The sequence below is a fragment of the Pseudophryne corroboree genome, chromosome 3 (assembly GCF_028390025.1).
Source record: "Pseudophryne corroboree isolate aPseCor3 chromosome 3, aPseCor3.hap2, whole genome shotgun sequence".
Classification (NCBI taxonomy): domain Eukaryota; kingdom Metazoa; phylum Chordata; class Amphibia; order Anura; family Myobatrachidae; genus Pseudophryne; species Pseudophryne corroboree.
Window position 1 is genome coordinate 416,387,037 of NC_086446.1, and position 12,403 is coordinate 416,399,439.

Sequence of the window (12,403 nt, forward strand, 5' to 3'; positions counted from 1 at the left end):
GTTCTAACGACAGTAAAATATTGTCCCTGTCCAGGGTATCAATATTTTCAATCAGGGACTCTGACCAAACTACCCCAGCACTGCACATCCAGGCAGTCGCTATAGCTGGTCGTAGTATAACACCTGCATGTGTGTATATACTTTTTTGGTTATTTTCCATCCTCCTATCTGATGGATCTTTAAGTGCGGCCGTCTCAGGAGAGGGTAACGCCACTTGTTTAGATAAGCGTGTTAGCGCCTTGTCCACCCTAGGAAGTGTTTCCCAGCGCTCCCTAACCTCTGGCGGGAAAGGGTATAATGCCAATAATTTCTTTGAAATTATCAGCTTTTTATCAGGGGCAACCCACGCTTCATCACACACGTCATTTAATTCTTCTGATTCAGGAAAAACTATAGGTAGTTTTTTCACACCCCACATAATACCCTGTTTAGTGGTACCTGTAGTATCAGCTAAATGTAACGCCTCCTTCATTGCCAAAATCATATAACGTGTGGCCCTACTGGAAAATACGGTTGATTCGTCACCGTCACCACTGGAATCAGTGCCTGTGTCTGGGTCTGTGTCGACCGACTGAGGCAAAGGGCGTTTCACAGCCCCTGACGGTGTTTGAGGCGCCTGGACAGGCACTAATTGATTGTCCGGCCGCCTCATGTCGTCAAACGACTGCTTAAGCGAGTTGACGCTATCCCGTAATTCCACAAATAAAGGCATCCATTCTGGTGTCGACCCCCTAGGAGGTGACATCCCCATATTTGGCAATTGCTCCGCCTCCACACCAATATCGTCCTCATACATGTCGACACACACGTACCGACACAGCAGACACACAGGGAATGCTCTACACGAAGACAGGACCCACTAGCCCTTTGGGGAGACAGAGGGAGAGTCTGCCAGCACACACCAAAAAAGCGCTATATATGACAGGGATAGCCTTATAATAAGTGCTCCCTTATAGCTGCTTTATATATATCAAAATATTGCCATTAAATTTGCCCCCCCTCTCTGTTTTACCCTGTTTCTGTAGTGCAGTGCAGGGGAGAGACCTGGGAGCCGTCCTGACCAGCGGAGCTGTGAGAGGAAATGGCGCCGTGTGCTGAGGAGATAGGCCCCGCCGCTTTTCCGGCGGGCTAGTCTCCCGCTATTTTGTGAATCCAGGCAGGGGTTAAATATCTCCATATAGCCTCTGGGGGCTATATGTGAGGTATTTTTAGCCTTTTAATAGGTTTTCATTTGCCTCCCAGGGCGCCCCCCCCCAGCGCCCTGCACCCTCAGTGACTGCGTGTGAAGTGTGCTGAGAGGAAAATGGCGCACAGCTGCAGTGCTGTGCGCTACCTTTAGAAGACTGCAGGAGTCTTCAGCCGCCGATTCTGGACCTCTTCTTACTTCTCTGCAAGGGGGCCGGCGGCGCGGCTCCGGTGACCATCCAGGCTGTACCTGTGATCGTCCCTCTGGAGCTGATGTCCAGTAGCCAAGAAGCCAATCCATCCTGCACGCAGGTGAGTTCACTTCTTCTCCCCTCTGTCCCTCGTTGCAGTGATCCTGTTGCCAGCAGGAATCACTGTAAAATAAAAAACCTAAGCTAAACTTTCTCTAAGCAGCTCTTTGAGAGCCACCTAGAATTGCACCCTTCTCGGCCGGGCACAAAAATCTAACTGGAGTCTGGAGGAGGGTCATAGGGGGAGGAGCCAGTGCACACCACCTGATCTGGAAAAGCTTTACTTTTTGTGCCCTGTCTCCTGCGGAGCCGCTATTCCCCATGGTCCTTTCAGGAACCCCAGCATCCACTAGGACGATAGAGAAAATATATATTATGTGCCCCCCTCTCTTATTTACCCTGCTTGTATCAGAAATACTGCAGGGGAGAGCCTGGGGAGCTGCTTCCAGCGGAACTGTGAAGAAAAAATGGCGCTGGTGTGCCGAGGAAGAAGGCCCCGCCCCCTCAGCGGCGGGCTTCTCCCTGCAGTTTGACTGAAAAATGGCGGGGGTTTTACACATATACAGTCAGACTCTATTATGTGTATTTTTATGCCAAAAGGTATTTTATTGCTGCCCAGGGCGCCCCCCCCCCAGTGCCCTGCACCCTACAGTGTCCGGAGTGTGTGGTGTGCAGTGGGAGCAATGGCGCACAGCTGCAGTGCTGTGCGCTACCTTAATGAAGACCGGAGTCTTCTGCTGCAGATTTCATCTCCTTCTCTTCTGTCTTCTGGCTCTGCAAGGGGGACGGCGGTGCGGCTCCGGGAACGGACGATCGAGGTCAGGCCCTGTGTTCGAACCCTCTGGAGCTAATGGTGTCCAGTAGCCTAAGAAGCACAAGCTAGCTGCACGCAGGTAGGTTTGCTTCTCTCCCCTCAGTCCCTCGTAGCAGTGAGTCTGTTGCCAGCAGATCTCACTGAAAACAAAAAACCTAACAAATACTTTCTTTCTAGCAAGCTCAGGAGAGCTCACTAGGAGCACCCAGCTCTGGCCGGGCACAGATTCTAACTGAGGTCTGGAGGAGGGGCATAGAGGGAGGAGCCAGTGCACACCAGATAGTACCTAATCTTTCTTTTAGAGTGCCCAGTCTCCTGCGGAGCCAGTCTATTCCCCATGGTCCTTACGGAGTTCCCAGCATCCACTAGGACGTCAGAGAAAACCTAACAAAATTCTTTTTCAGAGAAACTCAGGAGAGCTCCCCTGTAGTGCACCCAATCTCCTCTGGGCACAGGACCTAACTGAGGTCTGGAGGGGGGGCATAGAGGGAGCAGCCAGTGCACACCTATTCTAAAGTTCTTTATAGTGCCCATGTCGCCTGCGGAGCCCGTCTATACCCCATGGTCCTTACGGAGTCCCCAGCATCCTCTAGGATGTAAGAGAAATGAGAGATCATTCCACCGATAGAGGTTAACCACTCAGGTTCAACAATAGGGATCTGAGACAAAGCATTACAATCCTGTGTACATGGAATGGATCCCTCCTGAGAGGAAACATCTTCTGCAGCATATGACAGAGTCTCTAGACATGGCTATGCGAGATATTACACACCCACGGAAATGTCAGTCCCCCCCCCCCCTTCCAAGTATGCCACAAAGACAGATTGGAGCCAACGCCAACCCACGCAGCGCTTTTTGGAGGTAGAATTAATTAAACTACCAGCGCTGTCTGTGTACCTTAATAGACTACACAGACTTTGCACAGCTTCCCCCCCCCACTTCTACAACCCCTAGGTACCGCACAGGATAGCTGGAGTGTCTTGGAGGGACAGCTCTCTGTCAGCATCTGTTGTACAGGAACTGCAGGCAGGAAAATGGCGCTGAATGCTGCTGGGTCCTCTCTGAGAAGCTCCGCTCCCCCGAACATGGTGCCGCTTCCCATTATATTATACTAGCCTGGGGATTTCTGCTGGCAGCGATCCAGGGACCCCCAACAGGCTTGCTGACCAGTGTAGGGTATAGGCGCTGGCTCAGGATGCCGCACTATGTACCGCTGAGCCCTGGAGCGCTGTTAGTACTGCACTCCCTACCCTGTTACCGCCATCTTCACACCGGCTCCCCGCTTGCCAGGGGGGCCGGTGACTTACTCGCCACCGAAGTCGTCTGGTTCTGTAAGGGGGTGGCGGCATGCTGCGGGAGCGAGCGGTCGCCTGGACCGGATAACGATCAGCACCCTCAGGAGCTCAGTGTCCTGTCAGCGGAGATAGTGGCTCAGACCCCGCAGGGCGGACACTACTCCCCGCCTTAGTCCCACGAAGCAGGGAGGCTGTTGCCAGCAGCCTCCCTGTAAAATAATGAACTCTAAGAAAACTTACTAGAGAAACTCTGGACAGCTCCCCTAGCTGTTACCGGCTCCTCTGGGCACATTTTCTAAACAGAGTCTGGTAGGAGGAGCATAGAGGGAGGAGCCAGCCCACTCAAACTCTTAAAGTGACAGTGGCTCCTAGTGGACCAGTCTATACCCCATGGTACTAATGTGGACTCCAGCATCCTCTAGGACGTAATAGAAAAATAAAAAACAAAAACCACAAGACACCATTACAAATAAGAAGTTTTTATATAACTTAAGTGCTCCATTGAAAACCCACATTAGTATACACCAGGAGTTTACACTGTAAAAGGATGACAATTGTCTTTGGATATCTTATAACAAAGCAGTAAAACAGATCTGCCTTTTAACAGAAATGCAAATTGTTTTCATCTTCTAGAGCACAGAGGCACTATGAGGTATAATCTTCATACACAACACTGTATATGTTTGATACAGAGACTGAAACAGTAGCAGGATGTTGACCGTTGGAGAGGACAGGTACATTTTGGTCTTTGGCTCATCATAGACTGCCCTCAGTATCTGTAATGATCAGGCTTGAAAGGTCCATCCTTCTCCAGCCCAAGGTATTTGGCTTGTTTGTCTGTAAGCTTAGTCAGTTTCACCCCCAGCTTGTCTAGATGGGCAGCAGCCACGGCTTCATCAAGCTGCAGAAATAGAAAAGGAAAAAAAGGTATTAAGTAAAACTCTAGAGGTGCGGTTTAAGGGAGATTATTATTATTTATTATTATTATTATTATTATTATATTTATTATTATTATTATTATTATATTTATTATTATTATTATATTTATTATTATTATTATTTTTATTTTTATTTTTATTATTATTAATAATAATATACTTTATTTTAATGCATGTCAGCACCTGTGAGATTTATCCTCATATACCCATTTCACAAAATACTGCGTCCAACACGTCGTAGTTGCACTTAACAGGCACTCCGTGTACTAGAAACGCTAGGGAGCACATTTCCACAAAGGAATTGGAAACATTGGAATCCCCCCAGCACAATGGATGACATCAGCAACAGTTGATAACTACATGGTGGTAGAAATTGCAGAGATCTCAGTTGCATACATTTGCAAAGGTACGAGAAGCCCCCATGCCACTTCAAAAAGGAGTCCGAGTACTGGGGGTACCCAATATTAAGTCTAAGTCCAGGGTGCGACACCTCACAAACCAGCAAGGGCCAGACATACCTGTGCAAATGTATGCAACTGAGATGACCATGTAGTTATCAAATCCTGTTACTGATATCATCCAGTTTGCCTGGGGATACCAATGTTTCTTGCTCAGAATAACCCCTCCCTTTCATGCACCTGGATGACATTACTAATTGGATAAGAGCAGTTACTAAACTTCTTGTTGCCACAAAGGAATTACTACAACATATGTACAGAGTGGCAGATTCAGTATAATGGGAGGAATAGTTACGGCTCCTTAGATCATAACCCTTTTTACAGATTGGGGACTGTACAAGTACTGCAAGTCCCAATTGTGAACGCTAGTAAATGTAGTTTTGGCGCTTCTTGCCGTTTTTAGCAACTTTAGAAAAGACATTTGCATAGCCAAGTCACAAGGACCATGGTGCGGAAGAGGGGCTATGTGGCATGTCTAGAGCCACTGTATGAGGGAACATCTGTACTTCAAATCATGGACATCACTCATAGGAAGTATTGCAGAGTTAGTCTCATAACTTGGTGTTGATAATACATTTTTCATACGCACAGTGATGCTAGCTCTAAATGCCAGTCACCTAGAAGACTATAGGGGAGATGTACTAAGCAGTGATAAAAGTGGAGAAGTTGCCCATGGCAACCAATCAGCATTGACATAACATTTATAACTTGCATACTATAAAAGTATACAGAGCAGCTGATTGGTTGCCATGGGTAACTTCTGCACTTTTATCACTGCTTAGTACATCTCCCCCTATGGAGATTCTGGGAAGTTATGGGATACAGAAATTGTTCAGTGGGGAGAATTTGGAATGCAACAACCTCATCTATATGATGCAATCAGAGACCAAGCTATTTTAGGGTTTACAGTGAGTGAACAGGTTTCTACAGGATTTAAACGACTACAAAATTTGTTCAACCGTCAACTATAAAAACAATTTAGTCAGTTCCTACTTGTGGTATAATAAGGAGGATGTAACCACATGACTCCCGAGTTTGCTACGGTTATACAAAAGAACTAAAAGCAATCTTTGTTACAGCAATATACTCAGCATACCTACATTTTCTGTACAAATACCCTACAGGTGATCTAGGAAATCCCTGAAAAGGAGTTATTGAATATACTACAAAAGTAGCTGGGTTTGTTTTTATTCCTTGCCATGCAATTTCATATTTACACACTATTTAATATATGACACTTAGTATCAAATGCCATACAGCACATTTTACATTTCAGAGTAATAATCCAGGCAATTCTCCCCAGCCTTTATTGCCCTCTAATACCAGATCCAGTTACTGCTGCACAAGGTGTCCAATTACTTTTAAGACCGTTTGACAACAAAAAGAAATTTTAAATGCTGGCAGACAGCCCTCAAATAAAATGGATCGGCTTATTGAAATACCCCAAAGATAAACAGTCAGCTGGTTTCAGGAAGCATAACTAAATCTGCCTTTGTTGCCATTCCTCAGTAATATCAACTTCACTTTAAAAGCTGCTCTAGGAAATTTACAAGTGATCCAATAAACACCAAAGAAAGCACTGCTAGAGGGGTCTGTAACATTGTTAGGCTGACCCCCTGTGGAGAAAGCGCACCATATACTTTATCTTACTTAGAAAGTACAATTATTTGTGCAACTTCATATGTTTTATAACCACTATAACACGTTCAAGCAACACTCTACCAATATTAATGTGGTGTTGCTAAACAATGTAGCAGGGAAGGGTACAGCATCACCCCACATCGACTGATTGCAGTCTGAACCTCATTTGTTGCATTAGACAGAGTGAACAACGCATATAAACCATCAAAACATACCTTTTTGGGAAGGAAATAGACTCCTACAGGGTATTTCTCATTGTTGGTCCACAACTCAATTTGAGCCATCACCTGATTTGTAAATGAGTTACTCATAACAAAGCTAGGGTGACCCATGGCACACCCCAAATTCACCAACCGCCCTTCAGCAAGTAGTATAATATGGCGTCCATTTTTCAGGAGGTAGCGATCCACCTGTAGACAAGACAAGTCTGGATTAGGTATATTTCCCACACAAAAATAATTTCACATTTTTACTTGATCACTGTATGGACATTTTTGTCAGGTGATAAATTAAGGAAATCAATGCTGTCTGAGATCTGTGGTTGTTGAAATAATAGTCTAGTAGACATGATGCCGCTTCCTACTAAATGAGAATTTTTGTAGTCTGTATTTGTATTTATCCTTTCCCTATAGCAGCCTACGATAGCGCTGCTTATCTGCTATAGGTCTCTGCAATACAAAGTGAAAATCAGTGGACGGACACTCCTTGCGCACAGATATGTAAATCCAAGCAGCCTAAAAAGCCCCCCCACCCCAAAAAAATAAAAATAATAAATATATGATTTTAGTACCTACCGGTAAATCCTTTTCTCCTAGTCCATAGAGGATGCTAGGGACTCCAAAAGGACCATGGGGTATAGACGGGATCCACAGGAGCTTGGGCACACTGAAAAGACTGACTGGGTGTGAATTGGCTCCTCCCTCTAGGCCCCTCCTCCAGACCTCAGTTATAGGAACTGTGCCCAGGAGAGACAGACATTTCGGGGAAAGGATTTTTGTTTAAACTGAGGGAGAGAAACATACCAGCCCACACCACAAACCTACCGTACAACCGGAGTAACAGAAACCAGATAACAGTATGAATTAACAGCAACAAGCTGAAAACAACAAATACACAACCCATGTGTAAACTAATTTAACCAGCAAGAATACACTGCAAGCAACCGTCCGCACTGGGATGGGCGCCCAGCATCCTCTACGGACTAGGAGAAAAGGATTTACCGGTAGGTACTAAAATCCTATTTTCTTACGTCCTAGAGGATGCTGGGGACTCCAAAAAGGACCATGGTGTCTATACCAAAGCTCCAGAACGGGCGGGAGAGTGCGGACGACTCTGCAGCACCGATTGAGCAAACATGAGGTCCTCCTCAGCCAGGGTATCAAACTTTTAAAACTTAGCAAAGGTGTTTGAACCCGACCACGTAGCTGCTCGGCAATGCTGAAGTGCCGAGACCCCTCGGGCAGCCACCCAAGATGAGCAGACTTTTAGTAGAATGGGCCTTTACTGACTTCGGCACCGGTAGCCCAGCCGAAGAATGAGCTTGCTGAATCGTACTACAAATCCAGCGTGCGATTGTCTGCTTAGAAGCAGGATGACCAATCTTGTTGGAAGCATACAAGACAAAACAGCGCCTCCATTTTCCTGGCAACAGCCGTTCTGGCGACGTAAATTTTCAAAGCTCTCACGACATCAAGATACTTTGGAACTGCCACAGCATCTGTAGCCACAGGTACCACAATAGGTTGGTTAATGTGAAACGAAGAAACCACCTTCGGCAGAAATTGTTGACGAGTCCTTAATTGCGCTCTATCCGAATGGAAGATCAAGTACGGACTCTTGTGAGAAAAGGCCGCCAACTCAGACGCCAGAGCCAACAGCATGACTACCTTCCAAGTGAGAAACTTTAACTCAACCTTACGCAAAGGTTCAAACCAGGAAGACCTAAGAAACTGCAAGACCACATCAAAATCCCATGGCACCACAGGGGGCACAAAACGGAGGATGGATATGCATCACACCCTTCACAAAAGTCTGAACCTCTGGAAGGACGGCCAATTCCTTTTGAAAGAAAATAGATAAAGCCAAAATCTGCACTTTAATGGAACCCAATTTCAGGCCTGCCTGCAAAAAACAGAGAAACCGACCCAAGTGAAATTCCTCCGCAGGAGCAGTTTTGGTCTCACACCACGAAACATACTTTCTCCAAATACGGTGATAATGTTTCGCCGTAAGCTCCTTCCTAGCCTTAAGGAGAGTAGGGGTGACCTCCACCTAAGATTTGGCGCTCAACTTCCATGCCGTCAAACGCAGCCGCGGTAAGTCCGGAAACACGCATGGTCCCTGCAATAACAGGTGCAGGTCCTGACTCGACAATTTAATGATTTGTCCATTAAAATGCACAACTCGCAGGCCGCTGGCGGAGCTCCCGCAGCAGCAGTGCCTTCAGGGGTTAAGGAGCCGAAAGTAAATCTCCCGGATCATTTTTCTGGAGATCGCTCGCAGTTCTTTTGTTTCAAGGAGAGCTGCAAGCTATATTTCCAGCTTAGGCCTCAGTCTTCTGGGTCGGACATTCAGCGGGTGGGCATAGTGATTTCCTTGCTACTAGAAGACCCACAGGTCTGGGCATATGGGTTGCAGCCTGACTGTCGCTTAAAAGTGTTGTTGCTTTTTTTACGGCACTGGGCATGTTGTATGATGACCCTGACAAGACGGCCTCAGCCGAGGCTCAGATTTCGATCCTTAAGCAAGGGCGAAGGCCAGTTGAGGTTTACTGTACGGAGTTTCGGAGGTTGGCCCATGATACCCAGTGGAATGACCCAGCCCTGAGACACCAGTACCGAAGAGGTCTTTCTAACCAGTTAAAAGACCAACTGGTACAATATCCCTTGCCTGATAGCTTGGATCAGCTCATGCAGTTATCCATTCGGGTGGATAGACGGCTGAGAGAGCGCAGGCTTGAAAGGGAGACCGAGGTTTCCTTCTTTCCCAAGGGAACCTCAGACTGAGGAATTTTCCGAGGAGCCTATGCAGATTGGGGCTACCCGCCTCTCCTCGCGTGAGAAGACGCGGAGGAGACAGCAGGGGTTATGTTTGTACTGTGGGAATAAAGGTCATGTGGTAGTATCATGCCCAGAAAAGCCGGAAAACTTCAGGGCCTGAGGGTGATGGGAAATATCCTGTCAGGCCAGAAGTCAGAATTTCCCAAGAAGACTTATCATTCCGGTGACCTTGAAGATCCTCGTCAAACTGTCAAGACTGAGGCCTTTGTGGACAGTGGGGCCGACTGGGTTTTTATGGACCGCCAATTCACCCTGAAACACTTTGTTCCCTTAGTACCCTTGGCATCGGAAATTGAGATTTGTGGGTTAAACGGGGAACCATTATCCCAGGGTAAAATTACCTCTTGCACTAGCCAGATTTCTTTGTTTATTGGAGCCACACACTCTGAAAAATTGTCCTTTTATGTGACTGTCTGTACTTTTGCCCCATTGGTGTTGGGGTTACCCTGGTTAAGGGCCCCCAATCCTCAATTTGACTGGGTCTCTGGGGAGATTCTTAGTTGGGGTACTGATTGTTTCAGGAGTTGCTTGAGCCTTCCAGTCAGGCTTTCGCAGCTAAGTTTGCCAGGATTGCCAGGATGTTATGCAGATTTTGCGGACGTGTTCTCCAAAAGAGTTGCAGAGGTACTACCTCCCCATCGCCCCTATGACTGTGCCATTGATTTGTTGCCGAATGCTAAGCTTCCCAAGAGCAGGTTGTACTCCCTGTCACGTCCTGAGACTCAGGCTATGGCAGAGTACATTCAGGAGAACTTGGCTAAGGGATTTATCAGACCTTCAGTCTCCAGTTGGGTTGGGGTTCTTCTTCGTGGGTAAAAAGGACGGTTCGTTGCGACCCTGCATCGACTTCAGGGAATTGAACCGTATCACGATTAAAAACTCATACCCACTGCCTCTCATTTCGGTCTTGTTTGACCAGCTTCGTACTGCCACCATTTTTTCTAAGATTGACCTACGCGGTGCGTACAATCTAATCCGAATAAGAGAGGGGGATGAATGGAAGACTGCCTTTAATACCCACTCAGGGCATTATGAATATTTGGTGATGCCTTTTGGGCTCTGTAATGCCCCGGCAGTCTTCCAGGACTTCATGAATGATGTGCTCAGGGAATATTTGGATAGATTCTTAGTTGTATACTTAGATGACATCCTAATCTTCTCCCATTCCCTGGAGGAACATCGGAAGCATGTCTGCTTAGTCCTCCAGAAACTCATAGACCACCGGCTTGGGGCGAAGCTGGAGAAGTGCGAATTTGAAGTTCAGCAAATAGCATTTCTAGGATATATTATCTCCCCAGAAGGTTTCCAAATGGAGGGTTCCAAGGTACAGGCAGTCCTGGATTGGGTGCAGCCCACTAGTTTGAAGGCGCTTCAGCGTTTTCTGGGCTTTGCGAATTTTTATAGACAATTTATCGCTGGATTTTCGTCTATAGTGGCGCCCTTGGTAGCACTCACTAAGAAAGGGGCGGATGTTGCTCACTGGTCTTGTGAGGCCAAAGCGGCTTTTGCCCGTCTCAAAAGGGCATTTGTCTCGGCCAAGGTGCTGCGACACCCAGAGCGTCCTTTTGTGGTGGAGGTGGATGCCTCTGAGATGGGTATTGGGGCAGTGCTCTCTCAGATTGGGGGGGGGGGGTGTCTGATAATCGCCTTCATCCCTGTGCTTACTTTTCCCGTAAATTTTCGCCTGCCGAGATGAATTATGACGTGGGTAACCGGGAATTGTTGGCTATTAAGGATGCACTCGAGGAGTGGAGACACTGGCTTGAGGGGGCTAAGTTTGTGGTCTCAATTCTCACTGACCATAAGAATTTGGCATATTTAGAGTCAGCGAAGCGCCTCAATGCCAGGCAGGCACGATGGGCTTTGTTTTTTGCTCGCTTTAACTTTTTGATAACATATCGCCCTGGGTCAAAAAACATCAAGGCTGATGCGCTCTCGCGGAGTTTTGCTCCAATCCAGGAGACCACCGAGGAGCCGTTGCCCATTGTGTCCCCATCGTGTATTAAAGTGGGCATTACCCAGGACCTCTTATCATTAGTCCTTAGAGCACAGGAGCAGGCTCCTCCAGACCTTCCGGTAGGTCTTTTGTTTGTGCCTCCTAGGTTAAGACAGCGAGTGTTCCTGGAATTCCATGCCAAGAAGTCGGCAGGTCACCCGGGTATTGCCAGAACTCGGGAGTTGCTATCTAGGGCGGTGTGGTGGCCCTCGGTGGCTAAGGATGTGGATCAGTGGGTTCGGGCATGTGACATCTGTGCCCGAAATAAGACTCCTAGAGGGATTCCTGTTGGCCCATTACATCCACTCTCTATCCCATCTAAGCCATGGAACCACATTTCAATGGATTTTGTGGTGGACTTGCCCAAATCCTCGGGGATGACAGCCATCTGGGTTGTCGTTGACAGGTTTTCGAAGATGGCGCACTTCGTTCCATTGGTTGGGCTGCCATCGGCCAGACACCTGTCTGAATTATTTATGCTGCATGTTGTGCGCCTCCACGGGTTGCCACTTGATGTGGTCTCTGACCGTGGATCCCAGTTTGTGGCCAAATTCTGGAGGGCATTTTGTTCCGATCTCCAGATTTCTGTCAGCTTGTCGTCAGGCTACCATCCGCAGTCTAATGGGCAGACTGAAAGGGTGAACCAGTCCTTGGAGCAGTTCCTCAGGTGTTATGTCTCCAAGTGTCAGACTGACTGGGTTGCTCATCTGTCCATGGCGGAGTTTGCCTATAACAACGCGGCTCACTCTGCTACAGGGATCTCTCC

At 47.3% G+C, this 12,403-nt stretch overlaps 1 protein-coding gene across 1 annotated transcript in view; it reads right to left on the reverse strand.

Annotated features, from left to right (window-relative positions):
• Positions 1–4,008: 4,008 nt before the first annotated feature.
• AHCY (adenosylhomocysteinase) overlaps positions 4,009–12,403 on the reverse strand; it is a 41,307-nt gene continuing 32,912 nt past the window's right edge. Inside the window, exons 7-8 of the mRNA XM_063960229.1 lie at positions 6,798–6,992; positions 4,009–4,446 (exon numbers count right to left, since the gene is read on the reverse strand). Of these exons, the coding sequence (XP_063816299.1) occupies positions 4,315–4,446; positions 6,798–6,992 (327 nt within the window). The 3' untranslated portion in view covers positions 4,009–4,314. The remainder of the gene's footprint in view (positions 4,447–6,797; positions 6,993–12,403) is intronic.